Genomic DNA, 24,673 nt, shown 5'->3' with positions numbered 1-24,673 from the left:
TTCCTAAAATGAGGCGACCAGAACTGCACACAGTACTCCAAATGAGGCCTTCCCAAGGTCCTGTACAGCTGCATCATCACCTCACGGCTCTTAAATTCAATCCCTCTGCTAATGAACGCTAACACCCCATATGCCTAGGATATATCCTAGGATTCTCTGGGAAGCTAGGGTGGAGATTGCAGAGCCTTTGTCCTTGATCTTTATGTCGTCATTGTCGACAGGAATAGTGCCGGAAGACTGGAGGATAGCAAATGTTGTCCCCTTGTTCAAGAAGGGGAGTAGAGACAGCCCTGGTAATTATAGACCTGTGAGCCTTACTTCAGTTGTGGGTAAAATGTTGGAAAAGGTTATAAGAGACAGGATTTATAATCATCTTGAAAAGAATAAGTTCATTAGAGATAGTCAGCACGGTTTTGTGAAGGGTAGGTCGTGCCTCACAAACCTTATTGAGTTTTTTGAGAAGGTGACCAAACAGGTGGATGAGGGTAAAGCAGTGGATGTGGTGTATATGGATTTCAGTAAGGAGTTTGATAAGGTTCCCCATGGTAGGCTATTGCAGAAAATACGGAAGTATGGGGTTGAAGGTGATTTAGAGCTTTGGATCAGAAATTGGCTAGCTGAAAGAAGACAGAGGGTGGTGGTTGATGGCAAATGTTCATCCTGGAGTTTAGTTACTAGTGGTGTACGGCAAGGATCTGTTTTGGGGCCACTGCTGTTTGTCATTTTTATAAATGACCTGGAAGAGGGTGTAGAAGGGTGGGTTAGTAAATTTGCGGATGACACTAAGGTCGGTGGAGTTGTGGATAGTGCCGAAGGATGTTGTAGGGTACAGAGGGACATAGATAGGTTGCAGAGCTGGGCTGAGAGATGGCAAATGGAGTTTAATGCGGAAAAGTGTGAGGTGATTCACTTTGGAAGGAGTAACAGGAATGCAGAGTACTGGGCTAATGGGAAGATTATTGGTAGTGTAGATGAACAGAGAGATCTTGGTGTCCAGGTGCATAAATCCCTGAAGGTTGCTACCCAGGTTAATAGGGCTGTTAAGAAGGCAAATGGTGTGTTAGCTTTTATTAGTAGGGGGATCGAGTTTCGGAGCCACGAGGTCATGCTGCAGCTGTACAAAACTCTGGTGAGACCGCACCTGGAGTATTGCGTGCAGTTCTGGTCACCGCATTATAGGAAGGATGTGGAAGCTATGGAAAGGGTGCAGAGGAGATTTACTAGGATGTTGCCTGGTATGGAGGGAAGGTCTTACGAGGAAAGGCTGAGGGACTTGAGGTTGTTTTCGTTGGAGAGAAGGATGAGGAGAGGTGACTTAACAGAGACATAGAAGATAATCAGAGGGTTAGATAGGGTGGATAGTGAGAGTCTTTTTCCTCGGATGGTGATGGCAAACACGAGGGGACATAGCTTTAAGTTGAGGGGTGATAGATATAGGACAGATGTTCGAGGTCGTTTCTTTACTCAGAGTTGTAGGGGCGTGGAACGCCCTGCCTGCAACAGTAGTAGACTCGCCAACTTTAAGGGCATTTAAGTGGTCATTGGATCGACATATGGATGAAAATGGAATAGTGTAGGTCAGATGGTTTCACAGGTCGGCGCAACATCGAGGGCCGAAGGGCCTGTACTGCGCTGTAATGTTCTAATTCTAATTCATTTGTGGCCAAAACATTGTATGTTTTCAAGAAGGAGTTAGATCTAGCTCTTGGGTTTAAAGGGATCAAAGGATATAGGGCAAAAGCGGGAACAGGTTACTGAGTTGGATGATCAACCATGATCATAATGAATGGCAGAGCAGGCTCGAAGGGCCGAATGGCCTACTCCTCCTCCTATTTTCTATGTTTCTATGACTTGCTCAGTCCCAGTTTGCTAATTGGCAGAGGTGATGTCCTTCCAGTGAGATCATAAATCAAGGGCAGTCACTCTCACCTCATCTGTTGAGTTTGGCTCTTTTGTTCATGTTTGAACCAAGGTTGTTATGAGGTCAGGAGCTGAGTGGCTCTGGCGGAACCCAAACTGAGCATCACTGAGCAGGTTATTGCTAAGCAAGTGCCGTTTGATAGCACTGTTGAGGGCCCCTTCCATCACTTTACTGATGATCGAGAGTAGACCAATGGGACGGTAACTGGCTGAGTTGGATTTGTCCTGCTTTTTGTGTGCAGAACATACCGAGGTAATTTTCCACAATGCTGGATGAATGCCAGTGTTGCAGCTGTACTTGAACAGCTTGGCAAGGGGCGTGGCAAGTTCTGGAGCACAACTCTTCAATACTATTCCTGGAATGTTAGCAGGACCCATTGCCTTTACAGTATCCAGTGCGTTCAGACATTTCTTGATATTGCGTGGAGTGAATCGGATTGACTGGAGACTGGCATCTGTGATGCTGGGGACGTCAGGAGGCTGAGATGGATCATCCACTCGGCACTTCTGTCTGAAGACTGTTGCAACTACTTGGTGCCCGCGTGGGTTTCTGCCGGGTTTCCTCACAGCCAAAGACTTGCAGGTTGATAGGTAAATTGGCCATTGTAAATTGCCCCTAGTGTAGGTAGGTGGTAGGAGAATGGTGGGGATTTGGTAGGGAATATGGGATTAATGTAGGATTAGTATAAATAGGTGGTTGATGGTCAGCACAGACTCAGTGGGCCGAAGGGCGTGTTTCAGTGCTGTATCTCTCTGTGACTCTCTGACTTTAGCCTTATCTTTCGCAGTGAAGTGCTGGGCTCCCCCATCATTGAGGATAGGGATATTTGTGGAGCCACTTCCTCCAGTTAGTTGTTCAATTGTCCATCACCATTCATGAATGGTTATGGCAGGACTGCAGAGCTTAGATCTGATCCGTTGGTTGTGGGATCACTTATCCCTGTCGATCGCATGCTGTTTATGCTGTTTGGCCAGCAAGCAGTCCTGTGTTGCAGCTTCACTGGGCTGACACCTCATTTTGAGGTTTGTCTGCTGCTGCTCCTGGCATGCCCTCTTGCACTCTTCATTGACCCAGGTTCATCCCCCAGCTTGATGGTAATAGTAGAGTGGGGGATATGCCGACCCATGAGGTTACAGATTGTGGTTGAGTACAATTCTGCTGCTGCTGATGGCCCACAGCACCTCATGGATCCAGGAGTTAATGTTATTCAGGTACGTAACAGCTTTGGATTTGATGGTGCCAATGGAGGGATTTGAATGCTTAATGGATATTAATTCTGTACTTGTGGATAATGGGGTAGAAATTGGACCTTGTTGTACCTGCTTTATGGAGTCAAACATGTGCAACGAGGACCTACATCCTGCACCCAATTTTGCCATTTTTCAACATCCCTGGAGTCCTGGTCAATACTTATCCCAAAACCAGCATTACTAAAACAGATTTGGTCTTTATCACATTGCTGTTTGTGGGATCTTACTATGCACAAATTGGCTGTTTTCTACATTTCAACAGTTACTGTACTTCGAAAGTACTTCATTCACTGTAAAGTGCTTTGGGTCACCCTGAGGCTGTGAAAGGTGCTGGATATTAATACAAGTTCTTTTTTACCTTCAATATTCATTTATATTCAAATTAACCTCATTTTAAAATTGTAATTTTGTTTGGCTTCAAATGTTCTATCCTGAGGAGTTCAATAGGAAACAAAGTACATCATTGTAACTAAATATTGAAACAGTTTGATAAAGTTTGAGGTGTTTTCTCCTTGTTTAGTTATTAGACTTTCTCTTTAATAAAGGAGGAAGGTTTAGGGGAGATGTCAGAGGTAGGTTCTTTACACAGAGAGTGGTGGGTGCATGGAATGCACTGCAGGGTGGTAGCAGAAGCAAATACATTAGGGACATTTAGGCGACTCTTGGATAGGTACATGGATGATAGTAGAATGAAGGGTATGCAGGTAGTTTGATTTTAGAGTAGGTTAAAGGGTCGGCACAACATCGTGGGCCAAAGGGCCTGTACTGTGCTGTACTGTTCTATGTTCTATGTTCTGATTCAACGTTAATCGGTATTGATGGCAGTGATAAACTTTATTCAGTACAAATGATACTTGATGTATTACAGTATCTGAGCAGTAATTTACATTGTATAATTGATAATTATATTACACTGTTTATGGGACAAGTCGCAGTAACACGTGCCTGTACCCCTGGCCCGTCCTCCGAGTGTCTCTTGAAGTCTCTACACTTCCATACGAAGGAGCCCTGATCTTATTTTACCTCTTTCTATAATTCAAAACAATTACATTTGGCAAAACCAATCAATAACTTGCAACCATCACCTTATTGTTCAATTATAGGATAGCACGTAAACAAGGCTCCTGTTTTTGCTCATTTTACCCATTACCCCTCTTTTAATTTTCCTGTTTCTCCTCCTACCCCCACTGTGTCACTATTATCCACTCCTGCAAGGCATAATGGTGTCTTAGATTAATAGAAAGGTAAAACAAAACAACTGAGATTTGTAAAGTGCCTTTAATGTCACAAGCTGCTTATCACAGGAGCATCAGAAAACAAAAAGATGACATTGAGACACACATGGAGATATTCGGTCAAAACATTTAATTATTTATTTATTTAGAGATACAGCACTGAAACATGCCCTTTGGCCCACCGAGTCTGTGCCGACCATCAACCACCCATTTATACTAATCCTACATTAATCCCATATTCCTACCACATCCCCAACTTCCCTCAATTCCCCTACCACCTACCTATACTAGGGCCAATTTATAATGGTCAATTTACCTATCAACCTGCACGTCTTTGGCTGTGGGAGGAAACCAGAGCACCCAGCGAAAACCCACGCGGTCACAGGGAGAACTTGCAAACTCCGCACAGGCAGTACCCAGAATTGTACCCGGGTCACTGGAGCTGGTAGCATTATCTTAACAGGTACATTTTCTAATAAAGCACTTGTTGGATCCCATTAGTTGCACCAAGAGAGATGAAGTCCGACTGTAGCTTTAAGAAACTTTATTGCAGTACTTAATTGTTTCATCTTCAGAAAACTTAACAATGAACTAACCTAAAACTAAAAGCAACACACACACTAAACTAACCCTGAACTAACCACCACCGCCCACCACCCCCCCCCCCCCCCCGAACTAACAGTTCGCGCCAAATGAAGCCTTATTATAGTTATTCATACAAATCATAAACACCTACTCTTTGTTCCCAATTGGTCTACAAACTTCTGCAGTTTCTTGTTGTCGGGGCCTGATTGGGGTACTGCCTTGTCAATTTGTTTTAACTTACTCCAGTTTCCCATCCCCTTATCTCCTTGTGAACCGTTAGGCTGACTGTTATACAAAGGGTTATTATTAAGCAGTATACAGCTGTCCTGATAGTTTCTGCTTGTTCGTCGGTTTCTACTGATAAGCTGTCCCTACAGCACTGAATAGGCTACTATTAATTTCTGATAAGCTGTCTGCTGAAGCTCTAAAGTTATTTTGTTAGTAGGCTATACTTAATTGATTAGTTCACTTTAAATGTCCCCAAGTTCTGTTCCCATAGTTCTGTTCCCACAGTCCCCCCTTTGATTCTTCAAACACTTTTAAAAATCAATCCCTTGATCCCACCTAGGTGCCTTTAATGGTCTCTATTTGTCTAGAAACAGCCTTCAACACCCAGAGGGGTCGCACTCAATACGTTGCCTGCTTGTGCCATAAGAGGGGCCCACGGGAGCTCTGTAAAGGCAAAAGTTTTGCAGGGGCTTCAGTTACTTGTTTACAACAGCACTTAATAAGCAAAAACATAAAAGGTAGTACACATGTACAATTACAATTTCATTTAAGCATCACTATTACATAATCGATTGTACAAACATAATACAATTGTTCTTAGAATACATTGATCATTAATTAACTCATTTTAAGTATATATGAAAAGATTATACAATTACCCTTTTATGGCATAACTAATTGTCTCTCCTTTTATAGAGCAAGTTTGAACACTAATTGCTTTATCGGGTAGCTGGCCAACCTGTATTCATACATCCTCTTACATTGCCTAATTAATTTCTTAAGTTGCCAAATTAAGTAGGTCACATCTAACACCATAATACCCAAAACCACTATCAGGACATGGGAGATCATTCTAAACCAGGGGTGTATCTGCATGTTTGACCCCCCAGTTCCATAAGTCCTCCCACCAGGTAGAATCATTTATCTCATCAATCTCATCTTGTAGCATCTACGACTGTTGTTCCAGATTGTAGTACACTACAGCAATGGCTTCTAGCTGCTGTATCTCTTTACTCAAGCGTGTAGGCAATGGCTGAATAGTATATTCATATTCCCAGAGGTAATTTGCCAAATCCTCCTTAATACTTTCTGTCACAGTTATTGTTTCTGTCTTTCATTTATGTATCTCTACCAACACCATCTTCCCTACTCGGGTTGGTATTTGTGGGTTGAACCAAAATGTACTGTTGCTCATCGGACAAGTCCGTTTATGTCCATACTGGTACTCCTTCACTATGGTGGTTAAGCAATATCTCCCCTTTCCCATATCGACCACATGGGTTAGCCCTGATAATACTTTCCTAGTCTCCATGGTGCAATTTACAGTGGCATTAAATCCACATTTTGATTCTGCCGTTTTATATATAGTATGAGGACATATGACCACCTGGTTTTCCAGACTACACTCAGACAATGTTGTTCCAATTACCTCTTTTCCAATTTCCACAACATAGGGTCATATATCATAGTATTTTGTGTAATCTTTTCCCCTCATCATCCCTATATTTTCTACTTCACGTAATTGCATCCCTAACTTATCTCTCAGAATTACAGATATTCCCAATACTACTCCAATACTCATAGATCCTGTTTTTACACATTCCTGATCTTTCCATACCTTAAGTTTTCTGAGTTGGCACCTGGTAATTTTATCATTTGTGTGACTAGCTAAGTATTCCAACTGGGTGTCATTGATCCAAACTGGCACCTGTCTTGCATCAATTTGCCTCCAATCTGAGATATTCAATATTACCGGTACCAACTCAAGCTTTATATTAACATATACAATTTTATTAGTTTTTATTATCACAAGTCCATTTTCTGATCCTGCAGTTAAGGCAGGGCAAGGGAGACCAGTCACTTGTGGCTGCTGGGTCGTAACCTTATTCGTCGATAATTCGGATGTGGGGGTAACCGTGGGGGTTGGTGCTTCTTGTCTGTTTAATCTCACAACCTGGAATAGGAACTGTCCTTTTCCATCTTAGACCTTTGATATCTTGTGCTAGGGGGAGTTCGAGGATTGTCTGCACTCACCTTTGCTCTGTCTCATGCTTTCCCTGTGTTATTACTATTCCCAAATAAGAAACCTTTTCCTTCATTATCTGTGCCTTTTTCAGCTTAACTTTCACTCTGACCTTCTGGAGGAAGGTGGAATATCGATGGATTATTATGAAATCCCTGGGAGAGACACGTCCTGGTGTACTGTTGTCCCTGGAACGTAAACGTAAATTTATATTGACGCTCGTGCCAGTGGTATGAACCAAAACATTACTGTCCAACATAGTAAACCACTTAGACTGTTTTGTTGTTTATTTTCTAAAACTTTGATTGTCCTCTTAAATATCAGATAAATTTCCCTTTGAGTGCTGTAAATAACCACGCATATCAATTAAATTTTGTTTATTGATTCCAATTTCTTATGCCCAGACTTCTCGGTATTTTTCGTACGTTAAAGACAGAAGTGCTTGCAACTACCTCTCCTTCTCAAGTACTTTGTCTCATTGATGAAAATGCTGTGACATTTGATGTCTGCAATTAAGTTCTTCAATTCTCAAAGCTGCTGGATCTCTTGCTGTGGCATCAGTTCTCATGTGGCCTTGGAACCTGCCGTCACCTGCTTAAAAAAAAACACAAAGAATCCATTGTGGCTCTGCCCCAAAGCCCAATGGGTTAATTTGTCCACTTATATCTGTTCTCAGTTGCGTCACTTTACGTAACCTTTTTTTCTGATGGAAAAGAACTACTCCATTTTAAACTTTTTTCAATCCTTTTGGTATCCTTAGGGTTTGAAAACAGCAAAATCATTAGTAACATTATCAACTTCAAAGGAAAGCATCTCCATCAGGAAAGACAGCATCCCAGATCAAACTGCAATTGTTTTCAAATTTTTAGCATCTTTTCTAAGAGGTTCCTAATGCCAGGATTTTTTTTTATAACAAAGATGATTCCAAATTCCAATTCACTGCAATAAATATTTAAAAATCAAAACTGCCAATGTTATATGAACGAGTCTTGTGTCCAGAACTGAAGACTCCTCCAAAACATGACATAATAAACTTGAAAGTTCATTGTGGCCACAAATGAAATTTCCAGTTCTTCTATTTAACAGGTCAATTAACCTTAATCGTATAAACTTATCTCAGACTTATTACTTATAATACTTATTAACTACACACAGAACAGAATAGCACGTGCTTTTTTAAAAAGATATGTAAATTACGTCATTTTTCTTGTTCTTTCTTCAGGCACCTTTTCAAATGCCTGTAATAAAATCAAAAACTAAAGGAGAGTTATTTAACATTCTTAACACAAAAGATTTAACACCAAATCCTTACACAAACTTTAAACAAGATTTCTTTCTTATATCTCCTTTGTTTATCCTTCTCTCCCTGAAACCAATATCCAATTCCTGACATTTGCTAACTAAACAGTCAGTAAAACACAGTCTTCAAGTTTAGACTGCAAAATAAACCAACAGCAAAGATGCCAATTAAAGCACTGTTTTAAACTTCAAATTGGATTTTTGCCAGACATCTTCAGACCTTCAAGGCTGAAGCTTATCTCTTAGAAAATTGTTCATTGCCATTTCACAGTTGCAAAACCAACTTTTAAAATAAAAATAAACTTTAATGTAGGATATAAAATTGAATTATAATTTATTCCTGGGTGCAGAATCTTAAATTGAAATTAATACACTCAACAATCACTTTTCTCACCCATTCAATTCCAAACACATTAATAGACCCATGCTTTCAACATTAAATCCAGACAACAAAGAGTTAACGACAATCAGTTCCATGGAACATAAGTTGGACAGAACACAAGCTGTATCCCAGGAACATTCAATTCATTCGTGGCAGCTTCCAACATTCACACATTCAAATCAAAGACACAGTAACTTGATTTTACTCGAAAACACAGTCCTTTATGTCACTCTGCCATAAACTTTGTCATGGAGCCCTCTGGCCTTTATCGGCCAGGGACCATTGGGTCCGTTCTTTATCCTTACCCAAACACTCTTCATATCTTCCAGGGACCACTGTCCTGTGGAGGTGCCATATCTTTGCCCAATCTCAGTGTATATTTTAGCCAGATTAAACTGTTGCTCTGCATATTCTTCCAACTGCCGAAGTGTTTCATCTTCGGGAATGTCAGGTGGGGCCCGCCAACCTTTGTCAGTATTTGGTAACTGTCGGTTGCCTTCATCTGTCATTTTATCCATTGAGGTAGGGAAGGAGGTCTCGAGCCGTCAGGCTTTTCGCCAAGTAGGTATTTCGTCAAATATCGCCAAGTTAGACGTCCAGAAAGGGGGTCTCGAGCAGCACAAGAAAGGGTATTTCCGTCAAATACCGCCAAGTTCGGGATCGCGTGGCAGGGAACCGAAATTTAGACAACGACCAATGAATTTGAACATAACGAGGAGTCCTTACCTCTGGGGCGCCGATTATAGGTCCGATGTCTGTGGCTTCAAAGAACAAAGAACAGTACAGCACAGGAACAGGCCATTCGGCTCTCCAAGCCTGCACAGATCTTGATACCTGCCTAAACTAACACCTTCTGCACTTCCGGGGCCCATATCCTTCTATTCCTTTCCTATTCGTATATTTGTCAAGATGTCTTTTAAACGTCGCTATTGTATCTGCTAACACCACCTCCCCTGGCAGCAAGTTCCAGGCACTCACCACCCTCTGTGTAAAAAAAACACTTGCCTCGCACATCCCCTCTGAACTTAGCCCCTCGCACCTTAAACCTATGTCCCCTAGTAACTGACTCTTCCACCCTGGGAAAAAGCTTCTGACTATCCACTCTGTCCATGCCGCTAATAACTTTGTAAACCTCTAACATGTCGCCTCTCCACCTCCGTCGTTCCAGTGAAAACAATCCGAATTTTTCCAACCTCTCCTCATAGCTAATGCCCTCCAGACCAGGCAACATCCTGGTAAACCTCCTCTGTACCCTCTCCAAAGCCTCCATGTCCTTCTGGTAGTGAGGCGACCAGAATTGGACGCATTATTGTAAGTGTGGTCTAACTAAAGTTCTGTACATCTGCAACATGACTTGCCAATTTTTATACTCTATGCCCCGACCGATAAAGGCAAGCATGCCGAGTGCCTTCTTGACTACCTTATCCACCTGCGTTGCCACTTTCAGTGACCTGTGGACCTGTACTCCCAGATCTCTCTGCCTGTCAATACTTCTAAGGGTTCTGCCATTTACTGTACACCTCCCACCTGCATTAGACCTTCGGTCTGAAGACTCGGCGATCCTGCCGACTACGCCAAATTGTTGTATCCCATTAGTTGCACAAAGAGAAACGAAGTCCGACTGTAGCTTTAAGAAACTTTATTCCAGTATTTAATTGTGACATCTTCAGAAAACATAACAATGAACTGAACAAAAACTAAAAGCAACACATACACTGAACTAACATTGAACTAAAAGCAACACACACACACTGAACTAACCTAAAACTAAAAGCAACACACACACTAAACTAACCCTGAACTAACCACCACCACCCCCCACCCCACCCCCACCCCCGAACTAACTCTTCGCGCCAAATAAAGCCTTATTATAGTTATTCATACAAATCAGTAACACCTACTCTTTGTCCCCAATTGGTCTACAAACTTCTGCAGTTTCTTGTTGTCGGGGCCTGATTGGGGTACTGCCTTGTCAATTTGTTTTAACTTACTCCAGTTTCCCATCCCCTTATCTCCTTGTGAACCGTTAGGCTGACTGTTATACAAAGGGTTATTTTAAGCAGTATACAGCTGTCCTGATAGTTTCTGCTTGTTCGTCGGTTTCTACTGATAAGCTGTCCCTACAGCACTGAATAGGCTACTAATAATTTCTGATAAGCTGTCTGCTGAAGCTCTAAAGTTATTTTGTTAGTAGGCTATACTTAATTGATTAGTTCACTTTAAATGCCCCCAGGTTCTGTTCCCATACAAAAAATAAAGAAAACTACAGCACAGGAACAGGCCCTTCGGCCGTCCCAACCTGCGCTGATCCAGATCTTCTATTTAAACATGTCGTCTATTTTCTAAGGGTCTGTATCTCTTTGCTTCCTGCCCATTCATGTATCTGTCTAGATACATCTTAAAAGATGCTATCGTGCCCGCGTCTACCACCTCCGCTGGCAACGCGTTCCAGGCACCCATCACCCTCTGCGTAAAGAACTTTCCACGCATAACCCCCCTAAACTTTTCCCCTCTTACTTTGAACTCGTGACCCCCAGTAATTGAATCCCCCACTCTGGGAAAAAGCTTCTTGCTATCCACCCTGTCTATACCTCTCATGATTTTGTACACCTCAATCAGGTCCCCCCTCAACTTCCGTCTTTCCATAGTTCTGTTCCCACACACTTATACTAATAGTGAATATACTGGAGGACTCCCAGATACCCGAACACCCTGCACACAGAAATAAAAGTATTTGCTTCATCTGTCTGCAGTGTCTGTGTCTAAATCAGAAGGTGGTGTCAGAATTGCTGAGCACTGCTTGGTGTGTTTACTGAGATACACAGACCAGGGAGGTTCCAGGCTGGAGCAAGGTGATAATAGAATAAACAAGACATTTTCTTTGTGTTTGTGGTGTTTAATGAAGCAGTGAATTGCCTTTTGAAGAAAGTGCTGCTTCTATTGTCTAGTTTAATAACAGCGCTTGTCAGCAGAGGTGTTTCACTGATTCATCTCAAACACGGCCATGTAGCGCCACCTTCCGCCTGTGGAGCAACATTACAGGCAGGAAGGTCACCGGGTTCCTGCAGTTCACAGCTCATTCTACCCACTCAGTTTCTCTCTACAATTCAGCTTCTATTTGTTTCTTCACTCCCACTCCTTCTTTCCCCAGTTTATATTCAACTGAAAATATCTTGTCATTTCTCACACAGCATTCCTACTTCATTGGAGAGCAAACTTCCCTCCTCCTTATTCTGTCATTGTAACAGGCAGTGGGAGGAATCAGTGACTTTTAAACCCGCAGATTCTCAGCGGTGCAGAGTTCTTCCCGTTGTAATTCCATCCCGGATTGAAGATGGGAAAGATTCTCTCAGAGAAAGTGTGGGTGAAAGTGTGGAGATGGGACATGTTGTCCGCATTGTAAAATGACACCTGTCCACCCTCATAGTCCAGGTAAACCCCGATCTTCCGGGGATTCACACTCAGGGAGATGGGGGTCGTTGAGGGGGAGGTGAGGGCAAAATAATATCTTCCGTCAAACAGCCCCACAATCCAATATCCAGTCTCAGGTTTCAGTTTGAATATTCCTTTCCTGTTCACAGACTCTCGGACCACTCCCAGCATCCACTCAGTCTTGTTCCCCACCTCCACCTCCCAGTAATGTCTCCCTGATGTGAATCCATCCGATCCCAGGACACAGGGCCAGGGATCAAACCTCTCCGGGGTGTCAGGGAGCGGCTGCTCTGTGTCTCCGAGTCTCACACTGGTCCGGTCCTCAGACAGGATGAGCCGGGGATTCGCTGTGTTCAGATCCAGAGTCAGAGAGGCTGGAGCTGGGGGAAAGTTAAAATAACACAGTCAGTGATTTAGAGAGGAGGAGGAGCACGGGATTGAGGATACTGGGCATGAGGGGAGGGAGAGTGAGGAGGAGGGAGTGAGGAGCAGGAGGAGGGTATAGGAGAGACAGAGAGGAGAGGATGAGGAGGGAAGTGAGGGGGAGGAGGAGAGAGGGGAGAGAGTGAGGAGGAGGGGAGTGAGGGGCAGGAGGAGGGTATAGGAGAGACAGAGAGGGGAGGATGAGGGAGGGGAGAGAGAGGGAAGATGGTGAATGGAGAATGCACCAGTTTCCGATGACTGACAGTGAACTGCCAAGTTTTGTTTGAAATTTAAACCAGGCAGCTTGACTCTGATTGGTGAAGACATTGCCCTGAGGAATGAACCAGCGAATGGCTGTCTCTTATTGTTTCGCTGAAACAGGGGTTGTGTGTGTACAGTTCTTTCTGTTGTATTCGCCATGGCAACACCTCTACCAATCAGAGTCCACTTGCCAACCAATCAGCACTCTCTTCACATACAGTATAAATTTGTTGCTTTCTCTTACATTGATATTCTTGCAAATTCTCCTGTGGAGTGCAAGATAAAAAGTTTCAAAAAATATTTCTGTTTGCAGGAATACTTCAAACCTAATTTCCTTCAATTCCTCATTCTCCCGAGACCCTTGGATTTCTAATTCTGGGAGATTTATTTGCATCTTCCTCGGTGAAGACAGACACAAAGTAATCATTTAGCTTCTCTTCCATTTCTTAATTCCCCATTATAAATTCTCCTGTCTCTGCCTGTAATGGACGCACATTTGTCTTAGAGAAATGTTTCCTTTGTACGTGACTATAGACTGTTTATGTTTTTTGCTAGTTTACATTCATATTCTATTCTCTGTTTCTTTATCAGTTTCTTGGTCCTCCTCTGCTGTATTTTAAAGGTTTACTACTATTTCTGGCAACTTTGTAGGCCTTTTAGTTTAGTTTAGTTTCGAGATACAGCACTGAAAAAGGCCCTTCGGCCCACCGAGTCTGTGCCAACCATCAACCACCCATATTATACTAATCCTACACTAATCCCATATTCCTACCACATCCCCACCTGTCCCTATATTTCCCTACCACCTACCTATACTAGGGGCAATTTGTAATGGCCAATTTACCAATCAACCTGCAAGTCCTTTGGCTGTGGGAGAAAACCGGAGCACCTGGATGAAACCCACGCAGACACAGGGAGAACTTGCAAACTCCACACAGACAGTACCCAGAATTGAACCCGGGTCGCTGGAGCTGTGAGGCTGCGGTGCTAACCACTGCGACTCTGCGCCGCCCCTTTAAATCTTATACACTCCTTAACTTCCTTTGTTAGCAATGGAGTTTTTGTGCCTTGAAGGAATGTATAGTTGCTGCAAACTATGTAATAATTCTTTCCATTACCTCTGTACTGTTATACATTTTAATATATTTTCGCAATCCACCTCAGCCAATTTGCCCCTCATACCTTCATTTTTTTTTCCAAAATACACTTTATTCATAAAAATCTGTAAAAATTACATTCCCAAACAGTTTAAAACAGCATCAAGTCAAAAAATACAAACAGTGCAAAGTTGATCAGTTTCCTTCGATACAATTATGAGTTGCCTCACAACCCTTCCATTTCATTGTCATGCCATATACAGTTTTACATTTACAGCACACAAAATTTTCCGGATACAGTTCGAGGGGTTTCCCATGGATCCAGCCCCTCCATTCAGCTTGGTGTGGGGACCTTACACTGTGGTCTTTCCCCATTGAGCCATTGCTGCGGCTGCCCCAAGCTTTCGTGCGTCCCTCAGCACGGAGTCCTGGACCTTGGAATGTGCCAGTCTGCAACATTCGGTCGTGGACAACTCTTTGCGCTGGAAGACCAGCAAGTTTCGGGCAGACCAAAGGGCATCTTTCACCGAATTGATAGTCCTCCAGCAGCAGTTGATGTTTGTCTCGGTGTGCATCCCTGGGAACAGCCCGCAGAGCACAGACTCCTGTGTTACAGAGCTGCTTGGGATGAACCTCGACAAAAACCACGGCATCTCTTTCCACACCTACTTTGCAAAGACACATTCCAGGAGGAGGTGGGCAACCATCTCTTCCCCACCACAGCCACCGCGGGGGCATTGCGCGGAGGGGGCGAGACTTCGGGCATGCAGGAAGGATCTGACGGGGAGGGCCCTTCTCACCACCAGCCAAGCTACATCTTGGTGCTTGTTGGAAAGTTCTGGTGATGAGGCATTCCGCCAAGTGACTTTGACGGTCTGCTCGGGGAACCAGCCGACAGGATCCACCGTCTCCTTTTCCCGTAGGGCCTTGAGGACATTCCATGCAGACCACTGCCTGATGGACCAGTGGTCAAAGGTGTTTTCCCGCAGAAACTGCTCCATGAAGGATAGGTGGTACGGCACGGTCCAACTGCATGGAGCGTTCCGCGGCAATGTGACCAGGCCCATCCTTCGCAACACCGGGGACAGATAGAACCTCAGCACGTAGTGACACTTGGAGTTTGCGTACTGGAGGTCTACACACAGCTTGACGCAGCCGCACACGAAGGTGGTCGTCAGGATGAGGGCGACGTTGGGTACGTTTTTCCCGCCCTTATCCAGAGATTTGAACATCGTGTCCCTCCGGACCCGGTCCATTTTAGATCCCCAGATGAAGCGGAAAATGGCTCGGGTGACTGCCACAGCGCAGGAGTGGGGTATGGGCCAGACCTGCGCCACGTAGAGCAACAACGTGAGCGCCTCGCACCTGATGACCAGGTTCTTACCCACAATGGAGAGAGATCACTGCCCCCACATGCCCAACTTTTGCTGTACCTTGTCTACTCGCTCTCCCCGGGGAGAGAGGACAGTCCTGTCTGACTCTAGATTGGATCAGGAAACTTGATTGAGACTGCACTACTGATGTTTGTGTAGAGCAGTTCGATCCAATTGCAGATTCCCTCCCCAAACCCCATTTTGGAAAGCACGTCCATCATGTAGGTGTACGATATCCTGTCAAAAGCCTTCTCCTGGACCAGGCTGATGAGGCAGGTGTCCACCCTCCTGTCCTGCACGCAGGCGATCGTATCCCTGTGAAGCGCGAGACTATCAGAGATCTTCCTGCCGGGTGCAGTACAGGTCTGATCGGGGTGGATCACCAACTCCAGAGCAGACTTGATTCGACTGGCTATGAGTTTGGACAGAATCTTGTAATCAACATTAAACAGTGAGATGGGCCGCCAATTTCTGATTTCTGCCCTCTCCCCCTTCCGCTTGTAAATGAGGGTGATGATGCCTGTCCTCATGGATTCTGACATGCTGCCGGCCAGGAGCATACTCTCGTATACTTCCAGCAGGTCTGGGCCGACCCAGTCCCACAGGGCCGAGTACAACTCGAACGGAAAGCCGTCGCTTCCGGGAGATTTACTCGTCTTGAAGGACTCGACGGCCTTTGTCAGCTCGTCCAGATTTAGCGGCTTGTCCAGTCCCTCCCTCCTGCTGTCATCTAAGACCTCTGTGATTGATGACAGGAAGGACTGGGAGGCTCTGCTGTCTGTGGGCTTCGCGTCATACAGCCCAGCATAAAAGGATTTGCTGATCCTTAGTATGTCGGACTGCAAAGACGTTACCGAGCCATCTTCTTCCTTCAGGCTGCTGATAACAGAGCTCTCTCTGTGTGTACCTTTTGGAAGAAGTAACGCGAGCACGTCTCATCCTGCTCGATGGAGCAGACTCTGGACCGGAAGATGATCTTAGAGGCCTCCTTGGCAAAGAGCGAGGCTTGCTGGCTCTTCACCTCTTGGAGGTCCTCCTTGACCTTGACCATCATTGACTGCATCCGGAGCAGATTTTGCATACTTTTCTGGAGTCGGGACATTTCCCTCTGTCTCTCTCTCGCCCTCTGAACACCTTTGTGGATGAAGAACCTCTTGATGTTCTCCTTAATCGCTTCCCACAGTGAACTGGAGACTCAAAGAGGGGTTTCACGGTCCTCCAACCTTTGTAATCCCTTTTGAGTTCCTCAACATTCTCTGGGGTCAGCAGTGTAGCATTGAGCTTCCACGTCCCTCTGCCAACCCGCTGGTCATCCTGTAAGTGACAGTCGGCCAGTAAGAGGCAGTGGTCGGAGAAGAACACCGTCGGTGTTTGACGTCGGTGGATCTGACCGTGACAGCACGGGACACAAACAGGAAGTCAATTCTGCAACGGGCAGACCCATCCGATCTTGACCATGTGTATCTGCGCTGCTGAAGACGTCGTGCAGTTTGGCATCTTTAACTGTTTCTATTAGGAATCTGGACGTAGAGTCCAGTTTGCTGTCGTCACTGCCAGATTGTCCTACCGCATCGATGATGCAGTTGAAGTCACCGCCTAGGATGACTGGCCTGGACGTTGCCAGCAGCAGTGGGAGCTGCTGGAAGACCATCAGCCGCTCACTGCGTTGTACCGGGGCGTACACGTTGATCAACTGGAGCGGAGCGCTGTTGCACATCATGTCTGCTATGAGGAGGCGACCGCCCACCACCTCCTTAACTTCAGAGATGGTGAAGAATACCCGCAGCAGAATACCCAGGCCGGAGGAACGGCAATCATTACTCCCCGACCAGATCGATGGCCCGTGGGACCACCATCGCGACCACTGCCTGTAGGTGCTGAGGTGTGGTATTCCACACTCCTGCAGAAACAGTAGGTCAGCTTTGACCTTGGAGAGGTAATCCAAGGTTGAAACACATCGCGTAGTAGATTTAATGCTACGCACATTAATGGAAGCAATCCTTACACCCAGTTTTAAAAGTTAGTTGTTGCTTCCCATACCATTTGTCCTTGCTAGTCCCAGTCCTTCGGGATGTTCCTGCATATCCATCATGTGCGCAAGCAGTTTCACGTTGGTTGGGCTCAGAAACCCTCCTGGTTTTTCATGCAGGGTTTGTTCCGCTGGGGTGACATCGGGGGGGCGTCTTGTCGGCAGCAAGGATTGGATTGTCCTCTGCTCCTTCCCTCTGTTCCTTCTCGAAAACATCACTGCTCCTGGCCTCCCGGAGCTGAGGTGCGCCAGACGTGTCTTTGCTCTCGGTGTCCCGGAGCTGAGATGCGCTGGCCACATCGTTACGTGTGGCGCTTTGGGGTTGGGGCACGCCGGGCCCATCACAGATTCCCGTGGGCTGGGGGGCTTTATCTTCCATCTCCTTGGAGTTCTGCCGCCTCTTTTAAAGGGGCTGTCGTTCCAGCATTTCCCCGTCCAGTGAAGAGGAGTTGTTGCAGTCTGATTCAGAAGATAGCCTCCCCTTGCCACTGGTTTGGGTGGTGACCTGTTCCGCTTTTGGATGTTTTTTCTTTGTGGTTTTCCTCTGGACCACTTGCCACTGACCTGTTTGTCCATCTGCTGCCTCCTCCTCCATTGATTCTGTCTGTGGAGCGGGGGAGGTTTCCGGGCGCAGGGTAGGTGCTGGGTCGCTGGTTTCAGCTGCCTCCCCTTTCTTCTCCTTCTCTGGTTGAAGTTCCTCACTGTGGAGAAGGTTGCTCGTCTCCTTTCGAACACCGGATGCCTTCGTCGAACCTTGTCCCGGCCTTTCCTTGGACCTTGCCACCTGAGCATAACTGAGGCAGTGTTTGGGGCAGGTTTTGTAGAGGTGGCCTGCCGCACCACACAAGTTGCAACACTTAGTCAGCTTACAGTCCTTGGTCTGATGGCCTTCCTCCTTGCAGTTCTTGCAAACAACCGTGCTGCAGTTGGCTGCCACGTGACCAGATTTGCCACAGGTGCGGCAAACTCTGGGCTGCCCAGCGTAGTAATAATTCTTGAAAGACTTTCCATTGCCTCTGTACTGTTATATCTTTTAATGTATTTTCGTAATCCAACTCAGCCAATTTGCCCCTCATACCTTCTTTTTTTTTTATTTCCAAAATATACTTTATTCATAAAAATCTGTAAAAAATACATTGCCAAACAGTTTCCAAACAGCACCAAAAATCCAAGCATTGCAAGGGAGATCAGTTTCCTTCAATACTGTCATGAGTTTCTTCACAACCCTTCCGTTTCACAATTGTCATGTCAGTTTTACAGTTTTACATTTACAGCAATTGAGAATATTAACGATACAGTTCGAGGGGTTTCCCATGGATCCAGCCCCTCAGTCCAGCTTGGTGGGGGAACCTTACACTGTGGTCTTTCCCCATTGAGCCTTTGCTGCGGCTGCCCCAAGCTTTACTGCGTCCCTCAGCACGTAGTCCTGGACCTTGGAATGTGCCAGTCTGCAACATTCGGTGGTGGACAACTCTTTGCGCTGGAAGACCAGCAAGTTTCGGGCAGACCAAAGGGCGTCTTTCACCGAATTGATAGTCCTCCAGCAGCAGTTGATGTTTGTCTCGGTGTGCGTCCCTGGGAACAGCCCGTAGAGCACAGACTCCTGTGTGACAGAGCTGCTTGGGATGAACCTTGACAAAAACCACTGCATCTCTTTCCACACCTGCTTTGCAAAGGCACATTCCAGGAGGAGGTGGGCGACCGTCTCTTCCCCACCACAGCCAACGCGGGGGCACTGTGCGGAGGGGGCGAGACTTCGGGTGTGCATGAAGGATCTGACGGGGAGGGCCCTTCTCACCACCAGCTTTGACGGTCTGCTCGGGGAACCATCCGACAGGATCCACCGTTTCCTTTTCCCGTCGGGCCTTGAGGACATTCCGTGCAGACCACTGCCTGATGGACCGGTGGTCAAAGGTGTTTTCCCGCAGAAACTACTCCAAGAAGGATAGGTGGTACGGCACCACCCAACTGCATGGAGCGTTCCGCGGCAATGTGACCAGGCCCATCCTTCGCAACGCCGGGGACAGATAGAACCTCAGCACGTAGTGACACTTGGAGTTTGCGTACTGGAGATCTACACACAGCGTGATGCAGCCGCACACGAAGGTGGTCATCAGGATGAGGGCCACGTTGGGTATATTTTTCCCGCCCTTGTCCAGAGATTTGAACATCGTGTCCCTCCGGACCCGGTCCATTTTAGATCCCCAGACGAAGTGGAAAATGGCTCGGGTGACTGCCACGGCGCAGGAGTGGGGTATGGGCCAGACCTGCGCCACGGAGAGCAACAACTTGAGCGCCTCGCACCTGATGACCAGGTTCTTACCCACAATGGAGAGAGATCGCTGCCCCCACATGCCCAACTTTTGTCGCACCTTGGCTACTCGCTCCTCCCATGTTTTGGTGCACACCCCGGCCCTTCCGAACCATATCCCCAGCACCGTCAGGTAGTCTGACCTGACGGTGAAGGGGACAAAGGATCGGTCAGCCCAGTTGCCAAAGAACATGGCCTCGCTCTTGCCGTGGTTAACTTTGGCTCCCGAGGCCAGTTCGAACTGGTCGCAGATGCTCATCAGTCTGCGCACGGACAGCGGATCCGAGCAGAAAACGGCGACGTCATCCATGTACAGGGAGGTTTTGACCTGAGTGCCTCCGCTGCCTGGGATTGTCACCCTTCTTATGCTCGCATCCTTCCTAATAGACTCAGCAAAGGTTTCAATACAGCAAACAAACAAGACTGGGGAGAGAGAACTGCTCTGTCTGACTCCAGATTTGATGAGGAAACTTTCCGATTCCCACCCATTGATTGAGACTGCGCTACTGATGTTTGTGTAGAGCAGTTGGATCCAATTGCAGATTCCCCCCCCCAACCCCCATTTTGGAAAGCATGTCCATCATGTAGGTGTGCGATATCCTGTCAAAAGCCTTCTCCTGGTCCAGGCTGATGAGGCAGGTGTCCACCCTCCTGTCCCGTACGTAGGTGATCGTATCCCTGAGTAGTGCGAGACTATCAGAGATCTTCCTGCCCGGTACAGTACAGGTCTGATCGGGGTGAATCACCAACTCCAGAGCAGACTTGACTCGACTGGCTATGACTTTGGACAGAATCTTGTAATCAACATTAAGCAGTGAGATGGGCCACCAATATCTGATTTCTGCCCTCTCCCCCTTCTGCTTGTAAATGAGGGTGATGATGCCTTTTCTCATGGATTCTGACATGCTGCCGGCCAGGAGCATACTCTCGTATACTTCCAGCAGGTCCGGGCTGACCCAGTCCCACAGGGCTGAGTACAACTCGACCGGTAAGCCGTCGCTCCCGGGAGTTTTACTCGTCTCGAAAGACTCGACGGCATTTGCCAGCTCGTCCAGAGTTAGCGGCTTGTCCAGTCTCTCCCTCCTGCTGTCATCTAAGACCTCTGTGATAGATGAAAGGAAGGACTGGGAGGCTCTGCTGTCTGTGGGCTTCGCGTCATACAGCCCAGCATAAAAGGATTTGCTGATCCTTAGTATGTCGGACTGCGAAGACGTTACCGAGCCATCTTCTTCCTTCAGGCTGCTGATAACAGAGCTCTCTCTGTGCGTACCTTTTGGAAGAAGTAACGCGAGCACGTCTCATCCTGCACGATGGAGCAGACTCTGGACCGGAAGATGATCTTGGAGGCCTCCTTGGCAAAGAGCGAGACCTGCTGGCTCTTCACCTCTTGGAGGTCCTCCTTGACCTCGACCCCCATTGACTGCAACCGGAGTGGATTTTGCATACTTTTCTGGAGTCGGGACATTTCCCTCTGTCTCTCGATCACCCTCTGAACATCTTTGTGGATGAAGAACCTCTTGATGTTCTCCTTAATCGCTTCCCACCAGTGAACTGGAGACTCAAAGAGGGGTTTCATGGTCCTCCAACCTTTGTAATCCCTTTTGAGTTCCTCAACATTCTCTGGGGTCAGCAGTGCAGCATTGAGCTTCCACGTCACTCTGCCAACCCTCTGGTCGTCCTGTAAGTGACAGTCGGCCAGTAAGAGACAGTGGTCAGAGAAGAACACCGGCTTGATGTCGGTGGATCCGACCGTGACAGCACGGGACACAAACAGGAAGTCAATCCTGGAACGGGCAGACCCGTCCGATCTTGACCATGTGTATCTGCGCTGCGCTCCGTCTGCATGTTTGCTGAAGACGTCGTGCAGTTTGGCATCTTTAACTGTTTCTATTAGGAATCTGGACGTAGCGTCCAGTTTGCTGTCGTCACTGCCGGATCGTCCAGCTGCATCGATGATGCAGTTGAAGTCACCACCTAGGATGACCGGCCTGGACGTCGCCAGCAGCAGTGGGAGCTGCTGGAAGATGGTCAGCCGCTCGCTGCGTTGTACCGGGGCGTACACGTTGATCAACCGGAGCGGAGCGTTGTTGGACATCACGTCTGCTACGAGGAGGCGGCCGCCCACCACCTCCTTAACTTCGGAGATGGTGAAGTTACCTCCCCGCAGCAGAATACCCAGGCCGGAGGAATGGCAATCATTAACCCCCGACCAGATCGATGGCCCGTGGGACCACCATCGCTACCATTGCCTGTAGGTGCTGAGGTGTGGTATTCCACACTCCTGCAGAAACAGTAGGTCAGCTTTGACCTTGGCGAGGTAATCCAAGGTTGAAACACATCGCGTAGTAGATTTAATGCTACGCACATTAATGGAAGCAATTCTTACACCCATTTTTTTACTAAAAATTAGTTGTTGCTTCCCATACCATTTGTCCTCGCTAGTCCCAGTCCTTCGGGATGTTCCTGCATACCCATCGTGTGCGCAAGCAGTTTCACGTTGGTTGGGCTCAGAAACCCCTCCTGATTTTTCATGCAGGGTTTGTTCCGCTCGGGTGACATCGGGGGGGTCTTGTAGGCAGAGAGGATTGGGTTGTCCTCAGCTGCTTCCATCTGTTCCTCCTCGAAAACATCACAGCTCCCGGTCTCCCAGAGCTCAGGTGCGCCAGACGTGTCTTTGCTCCCGGTGTCCCGGAGCTGAGATGCGTTGGCCACGTCGTTACGTGTGGGGCATTGGGGTTGGGGCACGCCGGGCCCATAACAGCTTCCAGTGCCCGTGGGCTGGGTTGCTTTATCATCCATCTCGGAGTTCTGCCGCCTCTTTTGAAGGGGCTGTCGTTCCAGCATTTCCCCGTCCAGTGAAGAGGAGTTGTTGCAGTCTGATTCAGAAGAGAGCCTCCTCTTGCCACTGGTTTGGGTGGTGGCTTTGGGATGTTTTTTCTTTGTGGTTTTCCTCTGGACCACTTGCCACTGACCTGTTTGTCCATCTGCTGCCTCCTCCTCCATTGATTCTTCTGTGGAGGAGGGGTTTCCGGGCGCTGGGTAGGTGCTGGGTCGTTGGTTTCATCTGCCTCCCCTTCCTTCTCAGGTTGAAGTTCCTCACTGCGGAGAAGGTTGCTGGTCTCCTTTCGAACAGCGGACGCCTTCGTCGAATCTTCTCCCGGCCTTTCCTTGGACCTTGCCGCCTGAGCATAGCTGAGGCAATGTTTGGGGCAGGTCTTGCAGAGATGGCCTGCCACACCGCACAAGTTGCAACACTTAGTCTGCTTACAGTCCTTGGTCTGATGGCCTTCCTCCTTGCAGTTCTTGCAAACAATCGTGCTGCAGTTGGCTGCCACGTGACCAGATCTGCCACAGGTGCGGCAAACTATGGGCTGCCCAGCGTAGACCAAGAAGCCTCGACTTCCCCCGATAGCGAAGCTGGAGGGAGGGTGGATGATGCCTCCACTGGTATCTACCTTCAAGGTCACCTTGACCTGCCGCTTGCTGGTCCAAATCCAAAACGGGTCCTTGACATCAGTGCTGCTGCCGGCCACCTCGACGTACCTGGCGAGAAAGGTGAGTACATCCACCACCGGAACATGGGGGTTGTAGAGGTGAATCGTCACCACCCGGTCCCATTGTGACGGAAGCGTGAAGAGCGGCTCCGCTGTGAGGATCGACAGTGGCGCCTGGTCCCCTTTCTCCTTGAACGCCTTCAGGAACTTGATGCATCCCGCCACGTTCCGGAACGTCACGTCGAAGTATCCACTGCTGGGGAAATCCTGCAGGCAGAAGACGTCCGTCGCTTGAAATTCGCAGCAATCGAAGAGAATTTTCTTGATGAAGTAGGTGCGATCGACCGGTGCATCTCCATCCTTGTCCTTCACAACCACCCAAACGGTGCTGCGCACTCGAAAATTGGTTATAGCCATTTTACTCAAAGCTTCCCCAGGATCAAAAGGCAATGATCATGGTCTCTTCTCAATCAAATAAGAACAGATACGACACTTGATCTTAACCAAAAGGCCCCTCATACCCTCATAATTTCCTTTGTTCAAATATAACACCCTGGCTTCAGAGTGAACTACCTCACTTTCATAGATAAAGTAAAATTCTATCATATTATGGTCATTCTTCCCGAAAGGTTCTTTGACAACAAGATTGTAAATTAACCATTTCTTATTATATAATAGTGGATGTAAAATAGCCTGTTCTCTGGTCAGTTCCTCAACATATTGCCCTGGGAAACCATCCCGAACACACTCCAGAAACTCGTCCTCCACAGCATCAGTGCTCATTAGGTTTACCCAGTCTATATGTAGATTGAAGTCACTCATGATTATTGTATTGTCCGTGCTACATGCTTCTCTAATCTCCTGATTAATGCCGTGCCTGCCCCACACTACCAGTACTGGTTTGGTGGCCTATACTTCCAATCTGAGCTACCCTTCAGATTCCCACCCACCTGACAAGCTAGTCTAAACCCTCCCCAACGGCACCAGCAATCTCCCTGCGAGGATATTAGTTCTGGTCCTGTTAAGGTGGAGCTAATTTATCTTATACAGGTCTCACCTGCCTCAAAACCAGTTCCAATGCCTAAATGATGTCTTTGATTCACCCTATTTCAGCATCAAGCTTGCATGGTCAGCAAATGGCTCAGGCCCTATTTACGAGGATGCCGATAAGACCAATTTTATAGCACATGGAACTGTAAGACTCCCAACGCGTGTATTGACCAGTGAAGGTAGGTTTGTGGTAGAACGTGGTAGAGAACCCCTCAGCAGATTTCTGAACTAGTACGTCAAGTAAAGGGAGCTCATTTGACTGCTCCGTTTTAATGACACG

At 46.9% G+C, this 24,673-nt stretch overlaps 2 protein-coding genes across 2 annotated transcripts in view; one reads left to right on the top strand and one right to left on the bottom strand.

The window, feature by feature from the left end:
- LOC137345658 (zinc-binding protein A33-like) overlaps window positions 1–24,673 on the top strand; it is a 366,777-nt gene that overhangs the window by 36,618 nt on the left and 305,486 nt on the right.
- LOC137346083 (zinc-binding protein A33-like) overlaps window positions 10,743–24,673 on the bottom strand; it is a 34,063-nt gene continuing 20,132 nt past the window's right edge. The window contains exon 6 of the mRNA XM_068009379.1: window positions 10,743–12,735. Coding sequence (XP_067865480.1) covers window positions 12,185–12,735 — 551 coding nt within the window. The 3' untranslated portion in view covers window positions 10,743–12,184. The remainder of the gene's footprint in view (window positions 12,736–24,673) is intronic.

The sequence above is a fragment of the Heterodontus francisci genome, chromosome 29 (assembly GCF_036365525.1).
Source record: "Heterodontus francisci isolate sHetFra1 chromosome 29, sHetFra1.hap1, whole genome shotgun sequence".
NCBI lineage: Eukaryota > Metazoa > Chordata > Chondrichthyes > Heterodontiformes > Heterodontidae > Heterodontus > Heterodontus francisci.
This window is presented reverse-complemented; position numbering and strand designations above follow the sequence as displayed.